The following is a 21,480-nucleotide window of genomic DNA, read 5'->3' on the forward strand; positions in this document are numbered from 1 at the left end:
GTCACTAAAACAGTACTTACGCAGCTGGCTGGGAATTTGCAGTCTGAGACTAGAGTTGAAGTCCTTCTGAGGGAAGGAAGACGGCACCTTTAATTAAAACCGGAACATGATATTAGCTTAAATGTGTCAGACACGGCTTCTTCTGTCCTATCAACTGGGTGAGCAATGGTTAAAAAAAATTACAAGCTCTCCCCACTCTCTCTCTGGCTTTAAGCTTTCACCACTCCTCTTCCTTTTCCTCCCCACTGATGTTTCCTTGTCTCCAAGCTCTCTGTGGTCACTGTATATTAGCCCCCCCCCCCCCCCCGCCCCGGGCGGGAGCTGGCAGAAAGCAGCATGCTGATGCTTGGGCTTGTGAGTGCATGTGACTTGGTTCGTGGGGAAAGCCTCGTACCTGGCTGTGCTTGGCCCTCGCAAGAGGCTGCAGCTTGCAATGCTGACAGCCTTAGCAGCTTGTGCTGTTGCCATAGTAGGAACATCCCTAAAAAGCCTCCTTAAATAGCACAGAATAAAGCCTAGTGCAGCAACCTACATGCTATTAAGAAGGGGGCTTTGCTGCAGGCCTTGCTTTGACAATAGCAAAATTTTTGTACTTTTAAAACAAATTAGTTTAATTGCATCTCTAATTGTTTAGCAGCTTTCAGTGTCTGTTTTCCCATTGCTGCTGTTACAGCCTGTAGCCTTCCTGCGAGAGCAGGCGTGGGCCAAAGAGACCAGGCCTGGCTGCTTCTGCTTGTGTTGCTGTTGCACAGCAGCTGTATGAAAACCCGAGGGAGTACATTTGAAGGCTGAAGCAGTGCTACTGCCTGTAAGTAAATACTTGCAAAGAAAAGTGTGAGATGACACTGGCAGCTCAGGTGGGTGCCTTGCCCTGCACAGCTGAGCTCTTGGTGGCCCCTCCCCAGCTCAGCAAGAGGCACCCCTTCAAGGGGACACCTTCTCCTCTGACTGCTACTGGGGTGCGGGCACTCCTTTAGATTCAGGAGACCAGACCCAGGAATATTGTGGTTAGGCCACCACCACAAACACATTAGTTCTGGTTGCTTTTTAAGCTAGTGTTTAGGGCAGGCACCAACCATGAGAACATAACTCAGCTGAAACCTACAGCCTATTCCCGCTGGGCAGTGCTAACACCCACCTGTACCAGGCAGTGAGCAGTGCCTTCTGTTGTCCCAGGTTGGGCTTTGCAGCTTTTTTATATTCCCATCACACTTAGCTTCAGGGAGATGTTGGGAGTGAACCATGCCAGACACGCAGGACAGAAGTAGCAGAGGTGTAATTGCCTGGTGAGTGAGCACACGTAATGTGAGCACTCCGCAATGACACCTGCAAACTCTGGGGTCCCAACCCATTGGTCCCAGCTGAGTTTCTGCTCTAGCATGAGATGATGTACAGTAATGCTTCAGCATCTGTTTGGCAATTACACTAACACCCTGCCCAAGCACTTTCTGTCACCCTGTTCATCCCCACACTAGAGAAGTCAGTGTGATTCTCCTTTGGGTCGTTCCATTGCTGTGGTCCTGTTTTGTAATAGATGATGTGAACTCATCTGTAGGGAGGATGTATTTGGACATGGGTCCCCGAGTAGTGGGGCAATGCATAAGTAGCCTCTTGAGAAATAAAATACTCCCCCTAGGGAGAGGATCCAAGTCACAGGGAAGTGACCAGATAAGATGTGAACATGCTGCGAGATTGTGAAACCATCCCTGAAACATGCCATTCTGCAAGGGAACAAACTTCTACAGTGTCATTGCAACTGAAGTCACATTTGATTAATTTTAAGGCATGTATGAAATTCAGCTTTATGGACAAAGAGCTTCAAGGTGCAGCTGTGTCAGAAGAGTAAGGTTTACCAGCTGACCTACTGACTGCACATGGATCTATGTTACCTGATTCTTTTCAGTGTGAAATTCAAGCCAAACTGCATTTTTATCTCATGGACTAACCTGTTTGTGATTCTCCCTCATTACTGAGATGTAGATTTTTCTGAGCAAGTATGTGAATGGCATTATGAAAATGCACAAAATCTCAGCCATAATGAGCTGACCTCACTTCTTCCCCTTGATTTCACTGGAGGTGTGTTTACCTCAGTGCTGAATTTGTTCTTCTGGCTTTCATCCCAGTGTTTGGATCCAGCCTTGCAGATTACATAATTGGGTTGCGATCCTTGCAGTGTTTGCTGCCTTCTGTTCTGCTCTGTTACTAACATCAGTAGTACATGGTTTACAGGAATGCTTAAAAGTGAGAAAGACATCATATTTAAACCACGAAAGGGAAAAGTCTTTCACATTATTAAACAACGGAACTAATTGCCACCAGAATGGATACTGGAAAGCAGGTTTAAAAATATCAGAACTGGAAGAGAAACTTTGTTTTTCAAAACTTAACCTCTCACTAATCTAATTAAATTTAAGATTAAAAAAGCCTTCCCTTTGGGGAAAATAGCTCATGAATATTTACAGCAGGCCACAGATCATGAGAGGACACCATAGTCTGCTTAAAATACGCCTTTTCCCATATTCCTATCTAGCTACCATTTGCCACTAAATTAGTGTAAATGGAACATCCTGCTCAAAAAAGAGACTTTGTAGAGTTTTTTAAAGCATGTTTATGTGACTGCACATGTTTGTGTAAAAAGGGAGTTATGACAGTTTATACCACAAAGGTTACAGTAAGAAAAAGCACTTCTTTATGACAATAATTCACAAATTCACAAGAATCACTTTAATATACAAAGCAATTACTACCATTCTGAAACACAAAGCATCTAGTATGTACATAGTGTTAATAAAATGCATTATAATCCAGTACAATTTTTTTTTAAAAACACAGATAAAGCACAAAAAATTAAGTAAAAAAAAAAAAACACAACAGGGATGTTTCTAGATTTTTCGGGAGATGTAATAAGAATTTTTTCCCCCAATAATGGATTTTCATTTAGTATTTAACTTCCACAAGTATGTGGGAGTCAAGTTCAAATACCCTGTTCTGTGCTGACACGGTTTGGGTAAAGAATCAGAAATGCAGATGAGGTGAACTTACTCTTTCCAGCTTACATTACAAAGGAGAATAATAACCCTCGCTCTGGAAGCTTCCCTGAAAAACGTTGTTCCAAAACAATTTCAAATTATAAATCCAGAGTAGAAACAACTAATTTTTTAAGTGAACAACCAATGTGTGGACAAGTCTGTGGAGGGGTTGGCTGCCAACTAGCACCTCTTCTTGCCCTGTTCCCCATCCCATCCCTAGAAGTTCATATAAGCAGCACAGTTTCAAATCTCATACAAACTCAAAGCTCTAGAGCTTTTTAAAATTAATGTTTTAATATAAATAAATGTCATTACACACACAAAAAAATGGAGTGGCACCTGGATAAAACACAATTTGTGGAGAGCATCTGAACAGCCTTAGTTCTTAAGAGTGGCCATTTCCAGATCACCAACTGGCTCAAGGCCTTCCTTCCCCGTGCTCTCACTCAGCTATCCCCTAATTTAGAGAAATACATAGCTGAGGCTGAGTGAGTGAACCGACTGCTCCCAAGTCGTGAGTACAGTAAGTGGTCAGCTTACGAAGTGCGCCAGCTGCGGGTCATTACAGCCTGTCTCTGGCCCCTTCCCTGCCAGCACACAGCTCCTGAGGACAGCTGGCTTCTCCTGCCTCTCTGCTGGTGGAAGTGACACCTGAACTCACAAACTGCACTTGCAGTACCAGAATGCAAACAGGCCACTGGCTTCATTTGTGCTACACACACTAGCCCAAGCAAGTCTCTTTGCAGGGCAGAGCTTAAATACATTTTAAAAACCACATTCCAAGGCAAAACACTTGAAATGCAAACCCTCTTTGCCAACTGGATCTGGTTCCTTTTCTCCAAAGATGCACAGATTTAAGCCATATCCATCCACAGACCTGAACCTGTCACAAGCACACAGTAGATCAGATTTCAGCACCCTGTTTCTCTTCATCAGTCTGGCTCCTCCCAGACCAACTGAGCTTCATGATACATTCAGGTTTCTGCAAAATCAGTGTCTTTTACAGCTAGCAAAGTCAAAAGCTCAGGGAAATGAGTTCCCAGGCACAGTACAGAGAACCATCAATGTACTGTATACTTTTAAAACCTGCTTACAGCGACAGATTTCAGGGTTATAGCTAAATTATCATTGTTCCTGCAAAAGAAAGGTGGTTGTGCTTTTTCTTATCTTTTAAAGCAGGGTGACACATTGTCAATGTACCTTTGCTTCCTGGTGTCAAAGAAATGGAAAGCCTTTGGATTTATTTTCTTGGAATGCATCTTGTAAAATCTGCAGCCAAATCTCAAATTAAGAAAAGGGGAATAAAGTGGCTGAAAAATAGTTTAGCTTTCCTTCCAAATTAACCTCCCTTTCCCACTTGGGATCACTGAACTAGTTCCATTCTAAAAATAGTTTCACATCCATCCCGTACATACTGCTCTGAGACACCACACACTTAATTCTTTCCAGTCTTCAGTACTGCCAGTTCAGATCTCCTGCCATTTTGAAGTAATGCCTGCTGGATGCCAGGTGCTAATCAGCAAGTTAAATTTGTGAAGGAGTCAACTGCTGTGGGGAGAGGAGTGAATTGTGTGCAGGCAGCAGGATTACAACAATTGTGCCAGGAAGCTTCTCAAGCACACCCAATTGCTCTTAATTTTTTTGTTCTGTGTTTTTTTTTTTTTTTTTTAAAAAGTGCACGTTTTAATTAAACATTTACAAAGAATATAGTGTAACAAAAATAAATACATGACCTTTTGGTTAGATCATTGGCAAATGTTACATCACTAACCAGCTTGAGGGTGAAAAAATGACAATAAAAAAAGGGTCTTAGAAAACCAATGAAATCCTTTACGTATTGTTATAGATTTGCAACCACTGATATTGAACTTGCTTTGATGGGGAGACTTGTCTTTAACCCACAAAAAGCACTGGCTGTCTGTCATAAATTAAAAAAAAATATAAAATAAACAAGCAGAGGCCAGTTTTCACTAACAGATGACTACTTGCAGGTGCAGTCTACTGGAAGCCCAGATTTAAAAAAACCTGTAGTACAAATTTAGATCAGAAACTATCAGGGCTGTTTTTCCTTATTAAATCTAACTTTTTTTTTTTTTTTTTCCTGAGCCTCTTAACGATTCCAAACACCCCACCAATTTTCTGATCAATGTACAAGTACCAGAGAAGACAGTGGTCTACAACACAAATGCCAACTATAGAATAGCCAGAACCTTCAGGTGTCTGTACAGTCCTGACGAGCATCACAGGCTAAAATTGTGCTTTCAGATACAAGCAATGATGCTGGCAACTACCTGATTCTGCTGAAATCACTGCTTAAATAAAAATGCATCGCCACTACCCCAGGAGGAAAACAGAAGTCTTACCAGTGGTTCCTTTAGAAAATAACACCTTAACAACCTTTCCAATTGTTTTGCCTTTGATATATAGCTGCCAAAGAGAGAAAGCACAAAAGTGAATTATTCTGGGGGGTGGTGGTTGTTGTAAAACAACTGTTTACATAATTTCAAAAATCTCCATCAGTAAAAAAACAAAAACAAACCTCACAAAAGGCATGAAAGTTGAAATAAAATTCTTGAAAATGCATAACTGAGAAACAGCACAAAACAAATCAGTAATAAGCGCTAGAATAATGCAGCCCAGAACTACTGGGGCAGGGGGAAGCTTTCACACACGCGCACACATCCACACACACCCAGACACACACAGAAAAGTAAAAATTTTTTCTGACCTCCATATACTATAATACTCAGCATTCCTGACTTAAAAGCTCTCAGAGCTGTAGATTATATACTGTGTGTATATATATATATGTACATATATTATACATACGTATTTTCCAAGAATATCTAAATTAAAAGAGCACCTCTGACAATATCTTAACTGCCTGATCGGTGCTGTTGTTTTGCAAAATAATGACATTACAAAAATTATATTTCAAATCAATTCTTGTTTATTATGAACATAATGGATCTAGCCCTTTCTAACCCTCTCTTCAGGTAAAACAGGCTATCAATTCTTGAAAACTCACAACTGTGAGATATAAAACTAACCCTCCCTCCCCCCTGCCAGCATAATTTCCATCCTACTTCCACATGGCCTTAGTTTATAGAAGCTGATTACCCCAACCTCACTACTTGGTAAATAACATATGAATGGATCCCTGTGTCATATTCTTTCCTTTTTGGGTCAATATGAATAGTAAAGCACGTATGGGTAACCCTAGCCAGCCCTGTACTTGGTCTAATACATTTTTTATTATTGTCATTTAAAATTGCCATTAAATAAATACCAGCCCCTAAATCCTCAGTGCAGCATAAATAAAAATAAAGATTCTTGCAGATCCCTACGTACTTTAAAATAACGTTCTTTTTCTTAGTGAAACATCATTTGCTAATAAGGTCTAAACTATTAACTCTACATACTTGCAGACCACGTACAGACAAACTGGTTAACAGTTCTCCTCACACTGCCGCACAAATTTGCACCAACCCTGTATTAAAAGAACCCCATCCAGGCACCAGTTTAGGGTCCCTGGTCCATTCAGCTCCCAGGCTTTGTGCTGAGTGACTAGCAGCAAGCGCTAGACACTGCTCATTACCCACTAGGATCAGCTCTGAGATCATGGCTAGCCTCATTTGGGTTCACTGCAAAAACTCAAGTTTTTGCATATGGATGGTTCTACAAAAGAAACAGCCTTAATGTAGGCATGTACAGCCTCTTCTGTGTTTCTCAAAGTTGGAGGAACCATTCTGTATGACTGTATAAATCAGGACATCATGAGCTTCATGTTTCACAGTAATGACTCCTGCATTATCAACAGTACTACTTCAGCACTAGTTCTGAAAAACTGGTAACTGTTGCATGTATTCTCTGACTTTAAGAATCACACAATTTTTATAAAAGCATTGCTGAGAATTTAGGGTCTTCTTCAAATTTGCATTGCTAAACTAATAACTTTATCTTCCTTAAATAAAACCATGAAAATCAATTCTCTATGGCAGATAAAAATAGACCATTTATACACCCTCTCAAAACTTGTGAAAATGAATTCTTTCATAATTCTCATGTTCTCTTCTTGAAATACAAAAGTAATTTGAAATTATTGATAAGTCCAGATACAACAATAATGCTGTAAGTTTAACCCTGCTCCTTTTAAAGTCTCTTGGAAACTGAATGCCCTTTCAAATGAGAAAACTAGAACTTTTAATACTGCTTAGCTGAGACTCAACTGCCCAGAGTCTTCCAAATGTTCTTCTTATAACATCACATTGATTGTACGAAGAAATTTATCTTAACTTTATCTTAATTTATCTGATTGTACAATTGAAATTTATCTTAAAAACAGATAGTGTGAATGGGAAAAAAATATTAGCTAATACTTTGCTAGGCAAGGCGTTAGTACAGACCAGAGTCTTATTCATATGCCTCTATACATAGAAGTTTGACCAGAAGCCCGAAGTAAACTTACTCCATCAAATGACCCAAGTTAATATATCAAGACTGGCTTCAGAGGGCCAATAAACAAACTGCACATGATTCTTTCTGACACATTCTTTTGACGACTTCTTGATGTTCTTTTTTGGTTCTTTTTGAGAAGTCCTAATGCTTAGTACAGAGTTGTTTCTAAACATGAACTACCTTTTTAACAATGAAAATCTGGGGAAGATCACATTTCCTCAGTGCACACAAAAAATCTGATCTTGTAAACATCTGAGGCACATGAGTAATATTACTCACAGGAATAAATTACTTGGTAAATCTGATCCTTTACATGAAAAAAATCCTCCAAATAAATTAAGAATTTAGCTAGCCTGGCCAGGTTCAAACAATTAATATTGTCCCTTGCGAAGCAGAAGCTGGAATATTTGTGTTTGAAGTCCTCTTCAATATTTGAGGTTGTCCTGGTAGTTGTCATACTGCAATTTATGTATGGAAGGCAGCCTCAAAGTTTGAAAAAGAATCCAGCAAACCAGGCTGATGCTTCCATTGAGTACAATAATTTCCATTACATAAGGTAGTGGTAGGGAAATAAATAGCCTCACTGCTTGAGAGGACTTGGGACACAGCCTTATACTGTCATCAGGGAGTACGTATGTGGAGTTGGCCATGCTTCAACTGCTTAATTGTTCTGCATACAAATAGGTAGTGCTTTCATGTGTTACCCTTGCTTACTATATGACTGTTTTCGAAACATCACTATTGTACCTTTTTTATTCTGAATTCCCCTCCCATCCAAATATCATTTCCCAAACAATATCCTAGGAAGTTGGAGTTTGCTTTTTGTGCATTCAGAATGCTGAACACACTTGTACACATAAGCTTTGAGAAGCAACAACTGAGCAGTGAAGCTCATTTCAATGCATTTGTTTCTGAGGTATGGAGAAGTTTTTACTAGTCCAGGAGGGTTTAATACAGCCTACAAACCAAAACCCCTCCTGGGCTAGTTTGAAAAAGGTATGTTATCTCCACACTAAGAATGTGACTGTGAAATGCCTTTCATTTGGCATGCTGCTTAGCCGTGTATTTTTATAGTTCATAATGAATATGTGAAATCGATTTGGCAACCATTGCTTCTTCATTTCACCATGCACGCTCCACGTATGTGGCCCACAGTTCTCTGGACCAAGAGGCTGGGGTAGTTCTGTCTCTAAGGCAATGAAAAGAGCTCAGTACAAATTCTTGAAATCATTACAAAAGGACCCTCCCCACAGTAACTTCCCAAGTGACCACTGTTACTCCTTGAAGAGGATGGGGAGACGAGAAAGAAGCCTGTTCTTCTTCACGCTGAGATTGATGATGAAAATAATCTTGTAGGGGGAGAAGTGGAGGCAAGTACTTGAACATTCACAGTTTGATGCAAAGCACAGATGAAGTATATTCTGTAGTTGCTTCAGGCAGTTTTGCGCATAGAAAAAAAGAAATGTTTAGAAAATAAAAAGTTTACTTTGTCTTTCTGGGTATAGCCAGAACCAGTCTCTATCCCACCTGGAGAAGTGAAAATGGGAATCCAAAATTAATCTGATTTGTGGCAGTAAAGGTCCTTAAGTGCTTTCAACTCCTCAATCAGTGTCTTGTTTTGGTTTTCAAGCACAGCCACTCGATTTTCTAGACATTTCACATACTCCTTCTTCTTCCTGCGACATTCACGTGCTGCCTCTCTGCAAAGCAAAAAAGGCCATTCAAATCCAGAACAATCACTTGAAGACATGGGCTACCTAACTGTTCAGGTCAAACCTTTACCTAGCACTGCCATTTTTATTGTTAAGAAATGCAAGTTAGGAAAAACTGCTGCGTTCATAACAATTACTCCTCACAAATCACATAACACTCAAGATCCACAGAGCATTTCAACATGCAGCTGCCAGTAAATCAACACCAATAAAATTCTGCTTCTGCGAGAAGAGGATCCTACTCTATGACAAAATTCTGCTTTCAGAAGCCTTTAGGCTGAGTTGAATGCTGCTGCAGTAATTTAATTGATTTTATTATAATAAATAGATGAATAATAAAAACATGGATAAGACCAACGTTCACCTATTAAACTCTTTATAGCCTAAACTCCTCCTTTTGCTGCAGTCCAACCAAATACTAATGGTCAGGATGTTCAACTGGTGCAAAAAAAGCTGTATTTAGAGCATTCATATATCTGCTCTTGAGCAATACTTTAATTTTATTAATAATGTTTGTGTCAATGGAATGATGATATAAATGACTCAAAAAAAAATCACAAAATAAACAGTCACTAGCAACTGTATCACTCTTTAGTCCTTGTCTGGTGTGCCAGGAACACAGCAGTGTTAATATGCTGACGCAGATCTTGAGACAGTCAAACTTTTAAGGCTTGCTTGTAGAGACGAGCTGCCTGTAGGTAACTTGGTAACATACTAAGAACACCAATGAAAAAATACCTGAATGTTAATGTGCTGCAGAGCATCCTGAAGGCAGTAATACCAAGGCAGAAGCTATCCTGCACAGCAGTAGTAATGGTACCAATGTGCAAAGTAAGCACAAGGCTAAATGCTGCGTGTGGATGGGAGTCCAGGCAGAAGGCTCTCCTCCGGCAGTGCAGCTTGTCAAAGCCGCACACTGCAGATACATGTAAATGTACACACTTTGCTTCCCCTGAACCTTTAGGTACAAAGCAGAGCAGCTTCCAAAGGAGAGTCTGAGTGTCCCTTCATTGCAAATACTACATAGATCGGTGATACAGTCAATGTTCTGGGAAACGAGAGGACAAAACTGAACCCAGTTCTTCTGTGTATTAGATAAATAGTAGTTATAGTACTAAGTAAAAAAGAACGTCTGTTCTGGGACCTACCTCGTAAGAAGACTCTAAAATTAATTTTTGAAATTCAGCTCCACAAATGAGACTCTAGTTTGTAAGCCCTGAAAGGACTTGGGTGTCCATTTGTCACTCCTACAAATACAATTTCACATGCTTGCAGCACTTCAGTGGGCCATGTGCAACATTTAGAGTTTAAGTCATTTTGGGCTGTTACTTGTGTCACCAAAAGATTAAGTACTACTGGATCAAGAAGTTTCTCCCAGTGCAAACTACTAACCTGTCTTCTCGGGTGACAACTTTTTCCTTCTTTTTGTGATTTTTGAGCCAGCTTGAGTTGTATATTAAGCCACCTCAAGTCTGCATGCATGAGTTATTCATTATGAACAGCTAGAGTTATCCTGAATTACAAGAGAGCTTTTAAAATGTAAAATTTACACAGAAAATTTGCACAATAATATCTATGAATATTTACGCTATAATCCTCTAGTAAGTACCACCTCACCATCTGCCTCTCTATATCCCTTTCCCCTGCTTTGCTATGGAGCCTAGATTTGCAAGTATCTATTAAGCAGGCAGGCTAAAAGCACCACATGCAACGCGATACTGTTGCAAAAGCTGTCGATTTAACTCAAGTGGTGGTAATTCCCCATTGTTTTTCTTGGCTTTCCCAAACACAAAAGCTTTCTTTTGCTGGAATAAGACTGCTGACTAAATGAGGGGATTCAGAATGCTAATTAATTTTTTCTCAAATGCAGAGCCTGAAAGGGTGACATCTACTATTCACTGATATCAGAAAAATACATAAAAAGGGGAGATGGGTGGCATTCTGTACAAAAACCTTTAAAAAAAGTGAACTCTGCTGTTCAGCATTATTTACCTAATTAAAGCCCCTCAGATAAGCATTGGGTCTGCTCATGTAACTTTCTATTGTGTTCACAGCTCAGCAATCTATAGAAGATAAATGCACCTGTACAACATAACAGTTTTTTCAGACTGACAGATGAAGTAAACAGTGCTTTCATGGGGCTTCCCCTCCTGAGAGGGGAGGGAAGCACTGTTTTCCCAGCATCACAGTGTAACATACAGACTCAAATCTGTGGCCTGCGGATGGAGTTCAAGCTTGGTGTGATGGGTCAGCTCAAGGCCCACCCTCTCCCTCTCCCACAGCAGTAGGCTTAAGGAGCATCATGCCCAACTTCTCACTGCTGCTCCCTTCCTTTTCTGCCTCCACTGAGCCCCACCCCAGTAGCCTTGGCTGTTCCTCCTCACACACGAAATCCTACAGGGTCAAGTCTCTCTCTCCCTCTCTTTCAGCCCTTCTGCTGCCACTACTGGCTCCACAAGACTTCAAAAGGAGTAGCTGCTCGTTTAGCCTTTCCTTAAGTCTTTCTGCCTCCAGAGAATAAAACCCAAAGGGCAAGCAGCTAAAGAGAACAAGTGAGACAATCAAGAAAGCACCCGTGAAGAGTGCAGGTGGGCCAGCAGCAAGGAGAATGCATGCAGAAGGCTAAGGTAAAGAATCCACGAAAGGAAACTACATGAATGTATTACCTAAAAAAAATCAACTTACCTCAGTGTTCGTTCAAACAAGTCTCTCACCAATGACTTTTCTCCTTATGGCAAACAAATTCACACACCTCACAAAATGAATCTGACACTTTTACTTAAGGTTTCATAGTCACAATATACGGCATTAGCAGATGCGCTTCTTTGCTTTGCATCTTTAAATAAAGGCAAATTCTTCAGAAAGCATTTCATAAAATGACTAAGAAAGATCAGGATTCTTAGTGCCTAACACTCCAGTTCTGTGCAAAGCTGACTGGCAAAAAAATGATCTAGATGTACATGCCTGTTCTTCATTAGACGCACTTCTCTCTTCCGTGCGGCCTCTTCTGCTGGCTGGGTTGGAAGTGCTGGAGAGGATGCCATGACTACGCCTGGTGCAATGGTGCTGGTAGGGGCAGTGCGAATCTGGTAGGTCTGCACGTCTCCTGAGGCAGCTGAAAGACACAAGGGAACACGATGTCAGCTTGGTGACAGCACTATCACCACGAAGAACACCTAGTCATCTATCTAACCATGCACTCTGGGCTACAGTACAGGAGGGATGACCATCATCTGGGTCATCACTGCTATCTCAGTCTTAGTTTATTAACCTATGCAAAGTTTTAGGCATTCCTGCTGAAGAAGTCTTCACTTGTGCTTCGTAACTTGATTTGTCTTCCTGTATTCTCCCTTAGTATATTTCTTTTTACTTCCCTGTTTTTTGGGCAGTTTTAGCAGTTTTAAGAAGATGAAAGATGGCAAGCAGTATTTCTAGCTATGCCCCAAATGTCTATCTACAAAAGAAGAAACTGCATGTGTAAGTATTTGGCACAGAAAAAAGGGTGTAGAAATATAGCATTTACTCCAACAAGAGAGAAATGGTGCAAACTAGACACTCCACTACTTCTCTAGAATGAACAAGGTCTTGGGTTTCTTTTGTTTGTTTATTGTAATCTAGCAGTGTGTTGTATTTGGCTGAGCTTGTAAAAAAAATACAGTATCACCTGAAGAAATCACATGTCCTTGAGAACACAAAAATCAGAAGACCAATGCAACACTAGCATTTTTATTGGCTATGTATTTTCACTGATGCCTGGAGACCTCTTCACTGGGTAACTTTCAAATCACCTGCTTTACAATCATAAAAGCAGGGGTACATCTTTCTGTTATTCTTAATAAACAATTTTTAATACTGCCCAATTTTTAATAAACCAAAACATATATATCTTTTAACACAATAAAAACAGCCGACTTATTTGAAGTAGCCCTGCTTGTTCTAAGTGGAGGGCTAGACTAAATGATCTCTTAAGGCACTTTTCTAAATTATTCTATGATTCTAAGACTCAATGATTAAGTACTTGGTGACTACTTACAAAAGCCACAATAGGAAGAAATTATGACTTTTAATTGAAAGGGGGAAAAAATTACTAATAAAGTGTCCTTATAGAAAGCATCAAACACCCTTATTTCCTAACTTCAATGCTTCTCTTTAAATTTACTATTGTTGCAGATGACTATCTGGGAGAACTCGGAACTCTAAAGTGCTATCAGTTTTTGAAGAACATGTTAAAAAAACTGTGTGGACAAAATACAGGAAATACAGCATGGAAAATGAAAATAAATATATTGGTTTAAGTACTAAACCCAAAATATCCACAATTTTATCAATCTGAAGGGAAAGGTTCCAAGAAAATGAGACAAATAGCTCTGTCCAGAATATCCTTTAATCATGCTAGAAACTTATCTGTGCCAAAGCTGTTAATTCTTTTTCCTGACACATTTGAAGGAGTTAGGTTGGCAACTTATATCTGCATGGAGAAAATGTTACACAGATTGACTGGCTGTGAAGTTTCTCACCTTGTACAACAACCTGGTTGCTGGGCACAAGTATCTGTTGTCCATCTGTGGTCTGTGCATATTGTAAAATGGTGGTGCCAGGTTGGGTTGCAGCTGCATTGGTCATAGTCAATGTCTGGAGACCTTGTACTCCATCTGTGCCATTGTTAGACAACTGTATTGCTCCTCCTTGGGTAATAGCAACTGAAGACAAAAAAAAAAAAATTGACACGGCATTTAAGACACTAATAATTTACGCATTAACTTAGAGTATTCAACCTAGATATGGAAGAATATTGATCTGAGTTAAATCCCTTGAACGCTTATACACCCTTAAACCAGACACATGGCTTTAGTGTACATTAAAAAAATCATGCTTTGAAAATAAGTTTCCAATTTTTCACGAGACCCATATTTTTGGGGGGGCCAAAAAACACAGCCTAAACCACGAATTAGTTTCTCTGATAAAATGGCATCACACAGAGGAGCTACAATTCTTCCCCACGGAATATTTTTTAATTTGTTAGTTAAGATTTTTCTTCTTGGTTGGTTTAGGTCTTTTCCTCAGTCCTTTCTTTTTTCTTCTCATCTGAAATTCCTCTCCTCTTCCATGCTTTATGCCCTTCAGTCTCCTCTGTTGCTATTGCTATCCATCTTGTGTGTCACTTTCTTCTTGCTTTGGCTTTTTTTCTTCTGATTGTATCCCCCCTTCTCTACAAACTCCTCAGCACCTTCCTAGCAGTGTTTTCATTCATAAAGGTCCAGTTTCATACTTTTTTTTTCCTTCAAGCAGTCCTATTTTGCTGACTTTTTTTTCCTTTCCTTCCCTCAATCCTGTCATGCAAGTGTACTGAGACATCACCCCTTATTCATGATTCTACAGAATTTCATTGTGTTCCTATATACAGACACACCAAAATCTCAAGTATCTGCACAAGCAGTTGTTTTACAGTTATGGTATGAAAGCAGAGTTAACCACATCAATTTCAATAAAATTAAGTAGGGTATTAGGCAAATTGACTAAGGAGTAAACAGAGACACAAAATTTTAAAGAGATTTTAAGAGAAAGACGTAAACAAGTAGTTCTTTCTCCCTTTTGTATATTTAATACCGTGTGTGTTTGTGTGAGACAGCATGTGAATTCTAGGTTTACTGCTGTATCCTAAATCCTTTAAGTCAAAGCACTAGATCTATAAAATCTAATGAATAAATAATACACAGAAACATATATTTATGAAGTATTTTAAACAAGGTTGCTGAAGTTCTTATATTTTCAGGACTTTCTAAAAATGCAATTGCAGACTGTAATGTTTTTTCTATTAATGAGGTTACAATTTTGTGAACCAGTATGAATAATCTGCCAGGAAAAAAATGAAACTTCTGAATTACCTCATCTGGTTCCTGAAGTGAAAAAGTTTGTAATAGCATTATGATTAGTTCATACTTTGCTTCAGGATGTATTTAGCTGCACTAACTGGCAAGCAGTCCCAGAATGTTAACTGAACATTTAAAATACTTACAACAGGAATGTGTTTAAAAGGCACAGTTATCAAACAGTCATATTAAAGTAATCTTATTTTCACCTCCTGCTTTGTCCTAGTCCAAACAGTTATAGAAATAATAGTTCTTCATCTTCTCATCCCCACTTACTAGCACCACTGAGAAATTCAGACTACATACTGTACTGCCCACTGCTGGTTTGGTAAATGGGAGTTGGCACCGTAACAGTGGCGATGGCAGGTGCTGCTGTTTCCTCTTCAGACTTTTCTTCTTCGATCCTTGGCACTCCTGGGGCGTCTGAGGACAAGTCATTCAAAATTTTTCTGGCAAAGACAGTGTGTTGTAGAGATTTTAATAAAAATTGGAAAAAAAAAAAAGTCTATTTGATACATAATGCTGGAGAAAACTGAAAAGTGCAGTAAGCCAGCAAGGAAAATACGGGTGCAGAATGAAAAACCTGCACTATCTTCAAACTTATTGAAGAGGATTGTTCAAAGTGCCATGCACAGATGGGCAAAGGAGCCAGCACAGAACAGCTGTGCTTATCAACACAAGATACAGGTGCTTCTCAACAGGTTCTTCTCACCCCAAGATACAGCTATCACAACCTTCCCTTGTTCTTAAACACATGTTTCTCTCTCATCCATTTTCACTTGTTTCCTGCTTTTAGTCACACAAAGATTTGACGAAAGCAAAAGTACGTAAAAACCTATCTCCTCACTTACATTAGGGGAACTGCTCCATTTCAGAGACCATAAAGGCCTCAGCCAGAGAGCTGAATATAAAGGAAGTTAGCAGAAATGCTTGTGAAGAGAAATCAGTTTATAATGTAACACCTGACAATACCGAGTGTTTGAGTGAAGTCACAGAGTTATGTTTACAGGTGCCCTGTCTGAGAAAGCTGTGAGATTAACATGGGTAAAGGGAAGAACAGTTTGTTTAACTACTTCCAGGGGTTAATTATCCAAAGCCAAAACATCACTCCTACAGGTCCCACTGAACATGACTGTAAGACTGACCATAGCAGTTACTGCAATTTGCATCATTCAGACCAAACACTGTCCCTCAGAGGACTGTCAAGCCCTTTTCACTAGTGGTATATTCTATCAAGTCACTGCAAAATGCTACTTAGGTAAAGGGTAACATTTTTTGTAATTCTCATATGTTTTCATGTGGACTATTGCTAGAACTCAAAGTGTGATGAAGCAAACACAGCTGCAGACAGCAAGCTCCAAGACAACACTAATTTCTTAAATAAGGCTCCTAAGGCTTTGAGAGCGAGAACATCTGTATACAGCTACTGGGGAGAGCAGTCACTCTGCTAAGCAACTTGACAAACAGAGCTTTGCTGCTGCTGTTTTGACTCTGAGTGCGTGCAAGAACCCCAGCATTGCACAAGCACTCCACTTTGCCAAGCACCACTTAGACAAATAAAAAATTCCCATCCAGAGAGTTTGCAATCTAGGTGCTAGACCAGAAAAACTAGTAGACAGAACAGATGAAAAAATATGGAGAGAGCAGGGAGGATGAGGAACAAAACCCAAGAAGCTCAAAATAGAAAAGAAGAAACTACAGCTCACCACTTTTTAAGCTCATATCAGATACAATCTGGTGGTTAAAACCAACCTTTGCCATCATAAAGGTGGATTTAAGATAGAAGGTGGCAGCTTTACAAATATAGGAGCTATGAACTGACATGGGGAACACGTGATGTACTTCAGTAGCAGGATCAAAGTGGAGTTTCTGAGGTAGAGCATAGCTTTCAATTCTGTGAAGCTATCTGTACCTAATCTTGTCTCTGGGGCCAGTTACAGCGGCTTGAATAATGCCAACTGGGAACTCACTAAACACAGCAGTAGTCTGGCTCGGCCTTTCTGACGTGACCCCTACGCCGGCTCAGAGGCTGAGCTGTGTATACAAGTTTTACAATGACAAAGTTTTGCTGAGTCACCAGGATCTGGTTTGAGGACAGAGGCTGTGCTGTGGCATCAGTGTATGCAAAGGAGTCCATCTTAATGAGAAGTTAGCATGCACAAGTACCCTCTTCTCAATTTTGCTGCTTGTTTACTTAGCTCTGTTGTCTCATGATATACAGCCATTCTTCCATATATAGTAAAAGCAAGTGTCTCACTGCAGAAGCAGATTGCAAGGAAGTCTGTGGCAGCCTTGAAGTTAGCAACACTGCTCCTCACAATAAAGATATCTTCCCAGATCTATTATAGCTAGGGATCTTCAGCAATGATTTTCACTATCTTCAGCAGAACAGCCTTGAAGGCTGCTGGAGAAGGTAGAAAATAATTGGCAAGTGCTAAAAACAAATAATGGTTGAGATATGCTCAGGCCTCAAGCTTAGCTTATATTTCTAAGGCTATGCTCATAAAGAAAAAAGGAGCATCTGAACTTTCTGAATCAGCAGGAATCCACAGGTCACTTAAAACCTGCTGAACTCCAGAGCTGTTCCTTAGTGTTACTTAGCATGTTTTAAGAATGAAAAGTGAGATTTAGTACAGCCACAAAAAGCTATGCAAGGGCTTAATTAATAAGTAACATATGACTGACAACATGTGAAGGAGCACCTCAGTTGGTCTTACCACAGAAGTATTTGCCATGACAACTAAAGATACTAGATGCCTATCACTACAATCAACTCATACCCTGACTTCTTGAACTTTAAACACAATCAATTTTGCTTAAGCAGAAATTCTCTCTGAGCCATATAACACATGTTCATTGAAAGTCTCATCAGAGAAAGGAATTAAGTTTGATTGCCGCTAGCATTTCAACAATAATGAAAAACAACAGAGCTGATTTTTTGCAGACTCTAGATTATACAGAAGCAACTTTCTCGCAAAGCTTCAGTGTATTTCATGTATTAAGTATCCATTAAAGCTATTTCTTAAGGCATCTAGCAGGATGATACCTCAATGTTTCACAAATGTGGCAATTAGTTTATTCTCAGCTCATTTCTGTCTTAATGGGTGTAACAGCTGAGGTTTCTTCCTTCTCCTCCTATTTGCTTATCTCTTAACATTCCCATTCCATGGAAAGACATTGCAGAAGAGAGATTTCAGTTAAATGGTAAATGTAGAAATAACTATACAATCACACTGTTCATCTCCTCACGTGAAGAATGCATCCATCAAGCAAAATGCTTCTCCTTTTAACCTCCATACCTGTAGGAGGGTCGTCTGGAAAGAATTTCTCTTCGTTTCTGTGAGTCTGTGACACTGTCTACTGATTCCTGTGAATCTTCACTTTCTGCTATAGTGGAGATCTGTAAATAAGAACAGCAAGCAAACTTAACAAGACACTTCCAATGTCTTTATTTTAAGGAAATGTTGACATCCTGTGAAAAACCCTACAATGCAAGTACTCTACAGTGCTTCTACCTAGGCAATGAACAGAAAGGGCAGGCTGTTTAGTCACAAATCCAGTGAAGAATGACCACAGTCAGTTATCCACCTGTGAGAATGTCCTTTATAATTCAAATACTCCAATAAGAAAATATAAACAGTAATTACATAGACTTTTTGCTTTCCATGACTCCTTGTTTCCATCCATTTTAAGGAAACAAGGAAAGACTTTTTAGTAAAATTTAGGGAGAGAATAACTAAAACCAAATCAAGATAGCAGAAATATTTGGAAACAAATAGCAAAATACTGAAGCTGAGAAACATCCATTTATAAATAATTGGGTAGATATGTTATAGAAAGACTGCCTTTGGTGGGGGGAATTGTCAGGAAAATGTCATACATGAAGATGCACTGCTGCAATTCTGAACATCTGTGCTAAAAAAAGACAAAGTTTATGAAGGAAAGCTAAAATGTTTGTATAGATCATATTTCAATAATTTTATACTCAAAGTGTGCCAAAAATGTAGAAATATCTCCAATCCATAAAAACAGAGACTGTTTTCCAAAAGACTATAGTCACGTGACAAATATACAAAAGCTAAAGCTAGTGAATAGAGAAATGCCTGTGTGAGAAACATACCTCACAGTCTGACATTTTATGCACTGTAGGGAAGATTCCAAAAAACCTTGCTGGCGCCTAAATCTCAGTTATCAGATAGAGGGCCTGAACTGGTCCAAGGCTGACTGTGAACTACTGGGCTTTGAATACCCAAACAGGCTGGCTTTGCACTGAGCCAGCTGAATTCCAAGCATGGTTTCATTGTCAGTCTCTTATCGTCCACCTCTGGGCTAGTAACTTGTGCACTTATCTGAAAACTGTTCACCTCTGATAGATGAAAACTCTAAACTTTTGACTTCAATGGCTGAGAAGGGTAGAGCCTGCCAGAAACTCAGCACTAAAGCTGACAAGGAGTAAACAAAGATTATTATCACAATGGCCTAGTTTTAAATTATGCATGCCTTATTATTTTTTAAAGTAATACCCAGCTAAATATCTATATCAAATAGTCACAATGTCTACTTTTTAAAACTAAGTATTTTTTGAGCTCAGTGTACTAATAGCAAAGGAATGATGTACAGTCCTTGCCCTGTGTAGCTCCTGTATGCCAAGCAATTTCTCCTTCTGCATTCAGTAACACTGAGCTTAAAGTGTTTAAAAAAAAAGTTACAGGTTTTAAAGATTTCAAACTACTTGTCTCCTATGTCTTCAAGCTACCTCATCATATTGCATTATCTGTCTTGCTTTACAGAAGAGAAAATGCTAAGGCTTTACAAATCCAACAACATTCAACAGGCAAATTTTAAAACCATTTTTATGAGAGGACTGATAGGTTTATTTTAAGGACCATTAACATACAGACATCTGTTTTGTAAACCAATGCAAATATTTTCTAAGAAGCAAAGACTCTCATCCCAGAATATCAGCCTCATTAATGATTAAAGATTACATTATTAAAAAAAAAAAATCCCTTTTGTTCACTTCAGAATAATATGAACTCTTACTCAATAAAGATGTATGAAAATACAGCAGAGAGAAAAAGTAGAGTAATACTCTAAGAAAAACCATGAAGCTGTTAAACTCACCACCCAAACTCTAGAAGGAAATGAAACAGCAGTGTTTGAAAGTGAAAAGTGGTTAAACCAGAACAGACAACAAGTCACAGAGTAGCCAATACTGTACAGATTTTGCCTTCAAATTGCTCTTGAAAGTTTATATAAGCAAAAACACAATCCAGGACACAAACACATTAGAAACCAGTGAACTGGCAGGTCTATTCAAAAGGCCCAATTCATGTATTAGCAATTTCTTCAGTCAGTACCTGAACTGTCTGGACCTGTGGAGACTGAATAACTGACGGCTGGGCAGCCTGAATTACTCCATGCACTTGAACCGTCTGCCCATTGGGCAGCTGAACTAAGGTCACCGTGGGCGCAGAAGACGTTGCGTGAGCTGCTGGCATAGATACCTGCAAAGAAGAGACAGTGAGAATAAATTAGGTTACTGGAAAATCTTACTTCACTACCACTTTCACTTTTTGGTGAAATAATTATGTCTCTTCCAGACCCCAGTTAGATGACCCAAATGTTTCAGCATAATATAAACCCCCTGAACTGACTAAGCCCAACATCTGACCTACTTTACAGATTAATCTAATGCAGAATTTCTGCAGGCTCAAAACATCGCTTGTAAAACCACTGACAAGAATGAGAAAAACACAACTGCCTCTATTTTGAGGTAACCTAATAAAAACACATTATTACCTTTCGCTTACTTCAGTTAGCTATTGCTAGGACTCGGGTATACTCCTACAGACACTGCTGAGTCAAAGGCAGAAACATATGGGAGTGGAGCTATTTTTGTTCTCACTCAAGAAAATGAAAAGTGTTTGCCAGATGTAAGAAGTTAAAATTTTTAGGGAGTTGTACCTTTCAGACTTTCTAGAGACTAAACCATATTGAGTAGCTGGCAAAGTCCACTTAAATGAAGAAAACTGACCATGTGTTCAGACAGAAAACCCATGGGTTTGCAGCAGAAACAAATGGTTTGTAGGTAGTTATTGTGATTCAGTGTAACGGGTCAACACAAACTCTAGTCTTAGTTTCTTTGTTTCTACAGCACAGACCTGTATGCATAGCGGCTACGCCACCAGGGAGACACTAATGAGTGTCATTAGTGCAGGCACGCCTGTCCTGCGCAGGGCCTTGGGCTCTGAGGACAGCGATGCCCACACAAAACTGTTCACGTCATGCGGGAAGTGGCACTCTGGCAGCTCACAAGGACTGTTACGGGCAGCTGAAGGGCCATGCACCAAGGTTGCTACATGGCTGGGCGGATGCCCCAGTGCACGTCCACTACTCAGCAACTGTCTG

The 21,480-nt window shown here is 39.6% G+C and overlaps 1 protein-coding gene across 5 annotated transcripts in view; it reads right to left on the reverse strand.

Annotated features, from left to right (window-relative positions):
• Positions 1-2,590: 2,590 nt before the first annotated feature.
• Positions 2,591-21,480, reverse strand: part of CREB1 (cAMP responsive element binding protein 1) — a 39,921-nt gene continuing 21,031 nt past the window's right edge. For 4 of the 5 annotated variants that reach the window (XM_074872951.1, XM_074872950.1, XM_074872949.1 and 1 more), the window contains 6 exons: positions 20,430-20,576; positions 18,369-18,469; positions 15,376-15,518; positions 13,717-13,899; positions 12,164-12,314; positions 2,591-9,187 (listed from right to left, as the gene is read on the reverse strand). In XM_074872951.1, coding sequence (XP_074729052.1) covers positions 9,043-9,187; positions 12,164-12,314; positions 13,717-13,899; positions 15,376-15,518; positions 18,369-18,469; positions 20,430-20,570 — 864 coding nt within the window. In that variant the 5' untranslated portion in view covers positions 20,571-20,576 and the 3' untranslated portion in view covers positions 2,591-9,042. Of the gene's footprint in view, positions 9,188-12,163; positions 12,315-13,716; positions 13,900-15,375; positions 15,519-18,368; positions 18,470-20,429; positions 20,577-21,480 lie in introns of those variants that run through there. The other variant, XM_074872952.1, reaches the window with a different exon arrangement.

This window comes from Strix uralensis, chromosome 6 (genome assembly GCF_047716275.1).
Source record: "Strix uralensis isolate ZFMK-TIS-50842 chromosome 6, bStrUra1, whole genome shotgun sequence".
Lineage (NCBI taxonomy): Eukaryota > Metazoa > Chordata > Aves > Strigiformes > Strigidae > Strix > Strix uralensis.